The 13,215-nt window shown below is 28.5% G+C and overlaps 1 protein-coding gene and 1 long non-coding RNA gene across 2 annotated transcripts in view; one reads left to right on the top strand and one right to left on the bottom strand.

Annotated features, from left to right (window-relative positions):
- The window catches only part of LOC122852411, a 147,927-nt gene that overhangs the window by 15,160 nt on the left and 119,552 nt on the right, over positions 1-13,215 (top strand). The gene's annotated exons all lie outside the window — the stretch shown is intronic.
- LOC122852408 (leucine-rich repeat extensin-like protein 5) lies at positions 3,562-5,403 on the bottom strand. The gene is made up of 3 exons (XM_044152184.1): positions 5,350-5,403; positions 4,651-5,250; positions 3,562-4,576 (listed from the first exon to the last, which is right to left on the bottom strand). Exon 3 carries the CDS (start codon positions 4,574-4,576, stop codon positions 3,734-3,736), a length of 843 nt encoding a protein of 280 aa, XP_044008119.1. The 5' UTR covers positions 4,651-5,250; positions 5,350-5,403; the 3' UTR covers positions 3,562-3,733.

Raw genomic sequence — 13,215 nt, 5'->3', positions numbered from 1 at the left:
GATCGAACAGCAAAGTGGAAGTTCGAGTGTTAAGCGAAAAGCCCTTGGGAGTTTGCGTGTCACATAGGTGTCATTTTACCCTTTCTACCAATATCCACTTTTATCCGCCTGCTTCATTTTCAAACATCGTGCTTGTGCCATGACGCGTGAAATGTCGACACCCTCTAGCTATATATTACTAGAGTATAGCTGTGTAACCTATATCACGCGCAAGAAAATGAACATAGTATATATGTCTGCATATAAATGATAGGATTATAGTTAGCTATTATTAGATTGTGATAACTAAATGTTAAAATATTTGATGATTTATTTTGTATTAATTAATATAGAAATTGTATTAAAATAATTAAAAACTATTTCATACGACACATCTTTATGTTTAATTTGAGAAAAATTAATTATTTATTTTACCAAGGGTCTAAGACTATTGGATTATATTAAACTTTCAAATGGTTTATTTTATTCCTTAGATTGGATTCTTTGTTCAACTGTCTTAACGACACTATTGGGATTTTACATATATTTTTTTACGAATTAGATCGGAATAATACACTGGGGAATTAAACGGACATTCAAAAAAGTGAATCGAAAAATTTTTAAGTACTTTAGAATTGAAATGAAACCTTTTTCTATCAATAGTATTGAAATCAAATTATATTTATATCTCAATGTTGAATTTTCATAGATATATGCAAGTATGTTAAAAGCCAAAAGATTGATAAAATTAATGAGAGGGAAAAATAATAATAAATAGAAAAAAAATTGACACAATGCAACTACTACTTTTTAGGTTCGATGATTTATGTTTCAATTGAAAGTCAATATTAATTACTTCATGGATTTAGTTGAAAACATTTAGGTTATGATAAAATTACCAAAGTCATTCTGAAGACACGATAAAACTTGCGTATAATATAATATTATTTTAAACTAGAAAATGTGTGATATATGGTTCGGTAAAATATACTCGATCAATTTTTTTGAAAGGATTTTATAAAGGCCATAGTCAAATAGTAATAGTATTTTATTTTTACTGACATCCATCTTGCTGTTGCTGCTTCAGCCACTGGTCAGGGCTGGGTTTTCTGACAAAGACTGATGTTCACGCATACTCATTCTCTTTGCCCCTATCCCTTAACAACCCTTCTATATACTATCTTGCTTGTTTATCATCCACTTTTACTTATACGTTTTATCGTGAACTGATATTGGCTCTTCGTGTACTAAAATACCGCGAAGTTAGACATCAATAATGGATATATAGATGGTTGATTTATCACTTAGTACTCAATCATGAAATGAGTCGCCATATTGCCTCGCCCCCATCTTTCATTGACCCTTTTTTTTTCTGACACAATCCCGTCATCCATTAGTCACTGATCTACCCTTAATTTTTGACGCACGTTATCAGCCCCAACGTTCATTAATTTTATTCAAATCAATCATTCAAAATCACTTTTCATTTATAATTCAATAAATTAATTTACACTTGATTTAATTTTTTTTTTTTTCTATAAATTTATATTTTTCATTTTATTTATCAGTTGAAAATAAATCTTTTTGGTTGTGTGACAAATTTTTTGATTTATAAACAAATAAATAAAAAAAAAAAAAAAAAATTGATGTGTAAATTCAAAATAACCATTAATATGATTTTGTTTTGTGTATTTATATAAAGTATTTTGTACAAAGTCATATGGTTTTATTGATAGCTATATAGGCATTGACAATTAGATCCATAAAAAAATAATATGTATACGTTTGTTGAATACAAAAAAAAAATATAATAGAAAAAGAAAAATGAAAAGCCTGACATAAGAAAATATATTTGTGCCCCTTGTGGACACGCAAAACCCACCATTTATCAATGACAATTATATTTTTAGCCGTGAAGTGATGGTCATCTTTGTTTGGCATTTATATTTCATCCCTATTGTAGTTTAACAAAATACATAGCATATCGTTCCCCTCTCTCATATTGATCATAGACCTCTATATCTGCACAAATTTTAGAAATCCATTAATACTGAAATCGAGATATATATACCTACAATATATGAGAAGGCATTTTACTTATTTGAAAAAAAAGAAGACATATTTTTGTCAAGATGATAAATGATTTGTGATATGAAAATTTGAAAAGAATAGTTAAATATTTAAATTGATTACGGGCTCATCTCCATTATAATTTCATAAGGGATAATTTTAGTTTAAAAATATTTTTATAAATACAAATGAGGAAAAGTGATCATGTATCATGATCATCAATTCATCAATATTTTTTTCTCTTTCAATCCCATTATTTTATTATTATTATAATTTTTTTTATTCTTGTGTTGATCAACCCTCATGTAATTTTATCTAAAATACATCATCGAAAAATCATCAATCATTTGTCTTGTCTGAAAATTTTGCAAAAATGTTGAAGCCTGTCACGTCAAGCATATAAGCAACGAATATCCATAAATTTATCAAAACTGATGAAGGAACAAAAGAATTGAAAAAATGATAAAATAAAATAAAACATGATGAAAATAAAAAAAAAAATGGCAATCTTGTTAGCGAACGAACATCTCTGGATTTTATAACAGCATCGAAGGATCGTGAATGAAATGTCAGTCAGTGAGGAGTGTTCGATCGTAACGACATTGAAACGACGTTGGAGGTGAGCTGTCTCTCCATATATACGTGTCTCATTCCCTTTACCACGTTTATGTCTCGTGTGTCCTGAGGCCAACAGGCAGACAGGCAAACTCAATGCCGAATGAACAACTAGGGTGGGTTAGATCTCTCTCTGACTTTTCACTTGTATTAACATAGGCAGGTGTTCGTCATTTCTGACAATATGCTATTGACAGCTACGAAATGAGAAACTCTATATATGAACGACTAAAAATTATATAATCAACCCCCTAAGCTATCAACTGCTGCAACGTGCTGGTGCTTTTTTTTTTGTTTTGAATTTTCTTTTTTAACACTAGCCTCACTCATGAGTATTACATTTGTTTTTTTTTTTTTATTTCGATTTTTAATACTCAAATTAGTTAGAATTTTATTTTATTTAAAATTTAAAAATTTTAAAGTTAGCTTTATTTCTTTTTATACAATGTACTTTGTATATCATTTTTTTTTTTTTTTTCGTTTCATGAGATTATGTTTAAAAATGAAAAAAATTTACTGATTAAAAAAAAAAAATGTTTGATGGCCAGACAGCTGTTATTATTCTCGTTATAAAAGCCATCATTTTGATAATGAATTCTACATTTTTAACGGCAGATTTCCTTTTTGACAGACGTCCGACCGCATTAATATAAAAAAAAAAAATATTATATACAGTTTTCCGTTCAGCTCAAGTTTTGTAGAAAAAAAAATCAACAAATATAATATAAGAGGAAAAAAAATTAAATAATAGTATTTTATGGTCTTTTGACTACTTAAATTTAGAAATATCAGTGATGTTTGATCAAAAAACATTTCGAATAATGACGACGTTTATAAATTATAATCTGATAATTATAATGAGAATTTATCAAGGTTAAATTAAGCTCACACATCTGGTTATAATTGCGTGTTTTATTAATAATAATAATCTTTTATCAAAAACGATATATCTTAACAATGTATGTCCAAGAAAATGTGTTATTATTTTATTTATCTTATTGATAATTTAATATATTGACATTTAATAGTCGTAATCCTGAAGAAAATAATAAAAAATTACAAATTAAGCTTATGAGTATTGAATAACATTTTTTGGCCAGTCACAAGCATCAATTGCTGCGTTGTAACATAATACACCAGGACATGCTCGTGGAATAGCAAAATATCCACCTACAGGATTTTCAACACAACTTATAAAGTTCTTTGAGTGTGGATCAGGAAAATTACCTACTTTAGAACATGGGAATCCCCATCCGTGTGCTGGAGGTGGTAAATTCCAAGATTCTGATGGTGATGGTGGTTGATACCATGGTTCTGATGGTGATGGGTGTGGGTACCACGGTAATGAATTATCTGTAGTTGGGGTTGGAGGAGGAGGTGATGTTGATGTGGGTGGGCATGGTGGTGGTGATGGCTCTGGGTACCATGGTGTTGGTAACGAATTATCTGTAGTTGGGGTCGGAGGAGGTGGTGATGTTGATGTGGGTGGTGGGTATGTGTGTGGGTATGCTGGTACTTCAGCTGATACTGCTGCCGCAGAAGATGAAGCTGATGATGCTACTGCAGATGATGCTCCTGGTACAGATGATGATGCTCCAGACGCTCCAGACGATGCTGATGATGATGCTCCTGGTACGGATGATGATGCTGCTGATGATGCTCCAGATGCTGAAGATACTGGTGCTGATCCAGTTGCAGCAGAAGCTGAAGCTGCTGATGATGCCGCAGATGATGCTCCTGGTACAGATGATGATGCTCCTGATGATACAGATGATGAGACTGATGATGAAGTCGATAATGGCTCATCGTGAACTGGTGCTTCTGGTTTTCCTTCAACTGGTGAATCACATGATACTGATACTACCAGGCACACAGCAAATATGCTTGCCACCACTAAATTTAGTCGAAACATCTGAAGAAAAATTCAAAGATAGATTTAAAAGATTTAAATTATTATTTATATTTATATTTTTTTTTTTTACTTACTCTCAAAAGTGAGTATAACAATGAACTACACCCCAGTATTGATTATACCATCAATTTATATGAATTGCAATATTTGAATAAGATTACGTAATTTATTTGATCACAGATATTTTCATTAATCAAATTTGTTCAGCTGATAATTTTTCCTTCATCGTTGATACATCTGCCTTTGCGTTTATTAAAAGAAACGTTTATTTATTTTTTTTTTTATTGATATAATATTATGTCAGGGTCAATAGATTTGCGACAATGTCAAACAAATTTAACATCACTTCGTTAAAAAAAAATTTAATCAAGAAAATTTATTATTATTTTTTGTTTTAAATGGAATTTATTTATTTATTTTTACAATATTGAAAGAATTAGCTTGTTGTTCACAAGTACAGATTTACATTATGCGATCAATATCCTCTGCCCCATTGTCCACTTGGTGCAGGATTGTACGTTCCCTGACCAGGAAATTGTGGTAGTTTTGGTTGTCCTCGTTGATTACCGCTAGGTCTATCGACAAATGGACTAGCCAAAATTGCCATTATTGCTGTTGCAATTATCAACAAAGTAATAATAATTTTCATTGTTGCTTTGTTTTTTTTTTCAAATCTAAAAAAAAAAATACGAGACACAATATTTTTTAAATATTAATTGAAGCTCTGATAGACAATTGTCTGGAGCATTTGTTAAATATAAATATATACTAACCTCACGTATGATACGATGCGTCGAGTTGAATTAATTTTTTGTCTTCATTACTTGGTTATCACGAGCTTATATACTCTGAGGAGCACAAAGATCATTTCTAGTAGGAAAAGCCGCGTCAGAATCGTACCGCGGTAAATACATCATACGCAATAAAAATAATGATAAATATTATTTTCTTCTTTTCCTTATTATTCTATTCATTGTCACATGCATATGAAACAATATGAAATCATCTCGTACAATCATTATCAATAAATTATTCATTTTTCCAATAAATAATAAATATCAATTCTTGAATAATAAACATTCGTTAATCTATAAGTCATTGCGCATATTTCATAAATTATAATTTTTTCTTTGTCGATATCAATAATAAATTTAATAAAAAGCAAAGATTATAAATAACCCCGGAAAATAACGACTGTGTTATTTTCATTTGAGATAGAATATTATCAGTTCATTACTGTTTTATAAACATGAGTCATAATATAATAAATAAAAAATTAAAATATAAATAGTTATTTAACTGTGACACTTCAACTTTTATCTTGTGAAATTTTTCAATATATATATGTCATATACTTGTTGATGAACATCAAGTAGGATAAATTTGTTCTGTCATCAAAGACACTTTTACATATCAAAATGTAATTCACCATGACAGGATAATCCAAAGCCACGAATTTTTTTTTTCTTCTTTTTCTTTTCTCATTGTAAATTGTACAGCCCTTAAAATTGATGATAATAGAGTTATGTAAAAATAGATTATAAGTTTGTGTCTATACATATAGCCTGAGGGAGTGTAACATGTGTGTTTTATTCAAGGGGTTCTTTTTTTTTTGTCGCAATATACAATATGAAAATGAAAAAAAAAGAAACGAGAGATATAGAAAATTGTCAGACGACACTAAAAAAAGAAATAAACGAACAATAAAATAAAGTGAAAAAAGAAGCGTGTGTTGTTGTTGTTGTATATGAAGTATGATAAAAAAAAAAAAATAAGTTTATATTTAAAAATGGGTAGTAAAGGTGAGAGACAACTCTCTTCAAGAAAAATTATTCGCTTACTTGTCGACATAAATATAAATAGAGAAAATGAGAAAATGTCTGTCGTTGTATACACCTCGGTTATTTCTTGACAGCTTGTCATAGCATGACATTCCTTGTCAACTCTGTCTCTAATGTGTCCGCTACATCCACCTTTCTTTTCCGTCAGTTTTACGATACATCATGAATTCAAAAAAGATTTTTCTTTATATAAAATATTATTTTATAATGAATTTTTTTTTTTTTTCAATTACACTCTTTTATTTATACGTATATTTTTTTCATCTTATCAATTTATTATACGTGATAAAATTGATTTTTACTATTTTACAAGTGTCATCGTAAATATGTCAAGTATAAACGAAATATGTCATTGAATATCGTCGATCTTCGTGAAATCCTAGGGACTTAAAATATACGTTAACCACACGAGGATTAGTTTAGTTTGAATTGGTCAGTTGAGAAGATGGATGAACATGGGATTTCATGTTGAAAAAGAAAATTTAGACTAAAAATATATATCTACTATTATTTTTATATATATATTCGCCCCTATTTTTATCATTTGTTTGATTGCGTATAGAAAGCGAAGGACATTTACCAAAAATCGCCATGAGAATTCATAGATTGAATTAGCAAGTGATGTTACAATGTGATTTGGTAATGGTGATTTAGGGGAAACAATCTCTAATCCTCGTGACCAAAACACATTTTCATTGAGGTTTTTCATTTTATAAAAAGCATAAAATTGATTACAAATGATTAATGTTTATAGATATAATTATATATTTGCTAAATCAACATACTTTGATTTATCTAATCATAACAAACAATCTTAATGGTGCATATAATATCCATCTGGATGACGATATTTTCTGTATAATAATACACCGTATATACAAAACACTGTGTGACTATATATGCAAACCCATCACCCTCTGTAATCTCGGATGATTATGGTTATGAACTCTGTAAGATAAGAAGAGTAAATCTATTTTCTCCTTAATTTAAAGGTGTTAAGCCATTTAGGAAGAGGAGGAGGTTGTAAACTAAATATACATAGTAAAGAGTGAATAGCTATATAGGTAGAAGAGAACTTGGGGTCGTTGCTATATCCTTAAATTGTAAATGACACGAGAATAACTGTCAACAGTGGATAAATACAAGTGTGAGTGATTAAAACAAGACCTTTTGCTTCCCGAGAAATTCGTTAAAGTCAAATGAGGGGAATACGTTTATGCGTTAGTTAATTTATGTATACAATTAAATATAAATAAATTAAAAAAATAGCTTCGTCTAGTTATTATCATTAAATACAAAATATAATATCTTTGAATATAATATGTTGAGTCACAATTATGAACTGATTAACCTCATTTACTGGCAATTATCTATTGTGTATATTTATTTTTTTAAGTCAAATGTCATTGCTGAAAAAATATTAAGTGTTACAATTAATTAATGGTCATTGAATGCAAACTGTCGACAAGTTGATTTAAATCACAATTAATAAACATCATTGCAAGCGACAAATTGATGTTTTTTTTATTTATAAAATTACATGTAGTTGATCTTAAATGTTGTTGTTGAGAAAAATCATAGACAGTAGAAGATTGCAATTTTCATCGCTCAGGGGAGTCGTGGCGTTAATATTCCATACACCCTTATGACTCTTTCTTCATTTGGCCAGTGGGGGATGGAAAATAAGGCTATTCCTTTTCTCGTAAATAATGCGCTTTCCATCTAAATGTCCCATTAACGTTTAAATAATATTTATGCTAATGGCAGAATAAAAATTCATTTAGCGGAAAGTATATGAAAGAGACGCTTAACTTGAACGTGTTTTTTTTTTCGTTCTTTTTCTTACACTTATTTTACACAAAGAACGTGTATATATCTTTGAGCAGTAATTCTTTTAAATGAAATCATAAAAGTTTGGAAGTATTGCATGAATACCACAGTGATTAAATATACAGTTATAGAATAAAAAAAAAAAAAAAATAATAAAGAGTTGATTGTAAATTGTAATATTTATTATGCTGAAAATATTCGTGATAATAATATATTATAATAACAGAGAAATATATATAATAAAAAAAACAGTGCACGCTCAGTGTATGCAATTTTTTATGACACGCACATTGATAGATTATTAACATATACATATTTTAAATTGATTGATAGCTTTAATCTCTTTTATTTATAATATGTATATCGCATCAATTTTAATAATAGTCACATCATTGAGATGAAAATTTTAAATTAAAGTAAATTACTTACTAAATTATATTACTTTTTTTTCTATTGAAATATATTTTTTTTAATTATTATGAAAATTATTCTTGATACTTTTAAATGCAGAAAAATAATATGAGTCTATTATGATGAAAATAAAAATATCATTAACCAAAATTGATGTAAAAAGGCTTTTGTGTGAATGTGAATATTTTAGCAATGATGATTGCACTTACATATAGTATAGATATATATATTTAAGCGCGTAAAATGTGTGCAGATATATAGAAGTTTGTGTGTGGGATGATGTTGACTATGATTGACGATCGTCATTTCCTGTGACACAAAACGACGTCGAATGATGCATCCGCATGTTCTCTTTAAAACTAAAAAGCCCCATTACAACATGAGATTAAGTACTGCTGTTTGGCAGAATAATAAACGTAAACACGATATTGGCTTGGTCATGATATGAAAGCAAAATGCCCCCAAGCATAATCATTCGTAAATCACTAAAGAGACTTCTGTGATGTCACAAATTCAATAAATTTATATGTATAGTTTATTTTGTAGTTGTACATCAAAATATATACACACTCTGTAATATTATCTCAATATGCTCACGAAGGCTTATTAAACATAACAGAAATTCAACTATGAATTGTGTATATATTTGTCTGTGTAATTTCATGATTTATAATATACATTTCAGAAATGTCACAAACACCCAAAATTAACATTGATTTACAGTGATTATTCAAAGTGTTGCTTGAAAATACATTACCAATTTATGCATCACTGATAACTTTGTAAAATCATCAGACCATTAACTTCTTCCTTCCTATAACTTCAACTCTCTGATAGGTACTTAATTATGACCTCTAGCTTAAATTATATACCTTTATAAATATATAGTCGAGAGATGTTTATGACTAGATATACCATACAGGCGAGCAGCATGTTTTTTATTTTTTATTTTTTTAAAGTTTCTTTTGTCTGTTTTTAACAGTCGACATTTAATTCATTCGACTTTATCTTACTGAGATAATCGAATAAATGAAAAATAAAGAAAGTGAAAAAGAGGCTTGTATGTTTTACCATTAGTTTTACTTGCGAGACAACGAGAAACTAAATAATAAATTACAACGCCTTCATGTATAGTTAGTTTTTTTATTTTAAGTCATCATCAGACAAAACAAACTTATGTCTTGAAGGTAAAATGATTATATCTCAGTGTTATTAGAAAACTGATCTTATCAATATCATCATCATCATCATCATCATCATCATCATCATCATCATCATCATCATCATCATCATCATCATATATTAGAATCTTGTAAGTTGAAATTGTTTTTTTTTTATTTTTATTTTTCGATTAAAATCACGTGTCTTTACACTTGAAAAATATATATTTATATATTTTTTTTTTGTTGTATTCTAATGGCATCATACAGAGGATGATTCTTTTATACATATTATAAGTAAAAATTCAGAGTGTATACATATATATCTGACTAGTGATGAAGGTAGGCTGTATCTAAATTCACTTGAGCGTTTTCTTGATGACGCTGACTGAGTGACACGCCAACATTTAATGGCATTTGCCATGACAGACATGTAGATAATGAGCTTCCAACATTTGACGTTGACGAGATGAGAGACACACAAGATGAGTGGTATATGATGATGGTGAATATAAAACCAAATGACCCATTCTTTATTTTTTTTTTATCTTGCCACAAATGTGAAATCCAAACTCGTCAATATTTTTTTTTTCTCTTTTAAATCATTAATCATCATCAAGCCATGTATATAAATATTTAAAGCCATTTATGATCAACATGTATATAAATAGATAACAGACATTTAAAAACAGACAAACGATCAAGTATAATTTTAACTGTGTGACACAAAAGTAACGTCAGTTGAATGTCAATTAAATAATATTTATGCCAGACATATTTTAACAATAAATGAATTTCATTATTTTTGGTTATATTGATTTTAATTATAAATATCATCCAATAGTGTTATTTCTATTTTGATAATACTTGTCTTATTTGACGACATCATCAGACTTTCAAACATTAATTATTCATAGTAATATTTAATATTAAAAAAAAAAATGAAATATAATTGAGTACATGATATTTTTGATGACAAGTTTTTTTTAACATTGCATATTCAATTTTCTATACAAATATAGCCAATATATAAATTTAGTTCCGCTAGTAACAATAAATGAATGAAAATAAAAATAAAAAATAAAAAAATAGGGAGAGTATAGAGGCGCCAGTCGAGAACACATATGCTATATTCAAATTTTTGCCACAGGATAGGGTGTGTCATTATAGTAACTTTTATTCATGGAATATCTTATGTATTCACATATCACCCATCACCATTATTTCAGCACAAACACCCTCGCCATTATCATTATTTTATTTATTTTTTATCTCGATAAAGAAGTAATCAAAAAATAAAAACAAATTGATTCATATATTCTGACATCATTTAGCATTTTAATTTAATTTTTTTTCTTTAAATAGTAAACTAATTTAACTGTGTTAGTATTTAAAAAAGATTTGCTCAAGTGGTCAATCAAGCTTTAAAAAAAAAAAAAAAGATCGATGTCACAAGTCAGATACACATTGCATGAAATAACGATGGTGGCAAAGACCTTTTTGCACGTAATAAAGTCATGAATTACATGTATGATATATCTTGCCATCACTCGTCACGCAGAACACAAATAAAAGTATATATGCGTGTATTAATATATAAATATACAACTCACCTTACCAACGATAATTAGTCGGCTTGTTTGGGCTTAGAAAAGTATATAAACACGAACGTATGCGTGTAGTAAACATATATTAAAACAGCCCACCACTAGTGTTTTTATAGTGGCCATCAAAATGGCTGACAGAATTTAAAAAATATAAAAAATAATAATAAAATATAAAAAATAATAACACGTATATTATAGTGCATCATTTACTAAGTTAATGTATATATACGCGCAGAAGTCCGTTGACTTTATGATATTTACCACTACCGCCATCATCATAATCATCATCATCATTATCGCCATCATGCGTAAAAGATAGAAAATTGTGATAATTTTTTCCTTTTACAAGTGAAGTTTTATGCATTTTTATATAATTTATGTTGCCAAGAATATATATGAGTACGTGTTAAATATGTGGATATATATATACCATGAAGAAAAAAATAATAAAAGCAGCTACACTTTAAATGTGTTTGTATGAAATACATGCGAGTGTAATGTTTTTAGTGTGATTCTCTTGGCAGGTGTATATATATATTTTCTTATACATGACAGCCAACGTAACGAGCAAACCATCATCAATCACCGCTCTTTAGTGCTTCGTTCGTTTGATCTAACGAGCGTGTCTGTATATTTTTCTCATATAGACGGAAATTCCATGCTCCCAATACAAAAAAAATCGAAAAAAAAAAAATTAAAAAATAAACATTAAAAGGGATTTTTATTTATTTTGGCTATATAGTTGCTATACTCGACGTGCATATCAACCATGATGGCCTTCTTGGATACACATTGTGTGTGTTTGTGACGTTATATTTGAAATTTTTTTTTTTTTTTTTTCATTGTATATATGACATTTACAGGTGAACCATATCAAACGTTTACAAAAATTCAAGACAGTTTCTGAATAAGGATAAAAGTAACAAAAGTCTATAACTCAGACGAATGGCGAGACAAACTTTTAGAATGCTCGCTTGTTTGGAGTATTTATGTTCGCTAAAATTATGGTAATCTTCATGAAAGAAAGCCGAAAAAATTCCAAACTTATATTTACCATTATTTTATTTTTATTTATATTTATGTTTTTTTTTTTTTTTTAATATAATAAATTGGGTATATATACGTGAATATATAAATTAAATGCTAAATTATTCTTTAAATTATAGAAAATTTGATTAATATTTATATGAATAATATATATAATTTAATTATAAATAAATTATTTTTCAATTTTTGAAAATATATTAATAAAATAATTTATAATAAATTGAGTGGTTCCCACGTTGACCAACAAACACGTGTGTTGACTTGCACATATAGTTGATGATGATAAAAGAGATAAAAAGTAAATAAAAATGAGTGAGAAAAAGAGAGATAGAGAGAGAAAATTTTGAGGGGGAAATATAGTGGCCTACCACTGTGCTACCACCAGTACACGGGGGGTTTGTCGTATGTAATCATTTATTCGTTGGCAGGCATTTTAATTACACTGATTTATGACAGAGTATTTCGTTGTCATACAGAGGCAAAAACATATAGACATCAGTAGATATTGAATGTATGCGCGAGAGAGACTTTGTACTGTATGTATTTTTAGTGTTAATACATTGTCAAGTTACAATACCAATACACAGACATATAATAACAAAGAGGTCACGTTGATCGTCTACCATTTATTTATTTTTATTTTATTTTATTTTTTTTGACTTTTCCGTTTGTATAAACCCGTATGTTTTACAGTTTAATCGTAAATCACAATCATTAATTCAACCTCGTAATAATAAAATGTC

This window comes from Aphidius gifuensis, linkage group LG3, assembly GCF_014905175.1.
Source record: "Aphidius gifuensis isolate YNYX2018 linkage group LG3, ASM1490517v1, whole genome shotgun sequence".
NCBI lineage: Eukaryota > Metazoa > Arthropoda > Insecta > Hymenoptera > Braconidae > Aphidius > Aphidius gifuensis.
Note: the sequence above shows the minus strand (reverse complement) of the source record. Positions and strands in the feature narration are given on the sequence as shown.

Excerpts from the sequence above, each read along its gene's own strand:
- LOC122852408 (XM_044152184.1), bottom strand. The coding sequence starts at position 4,576 with ATGTTTCGACTAAATTTAGTGGTGGCAAGCATATTTGCTGTGTGCCTG.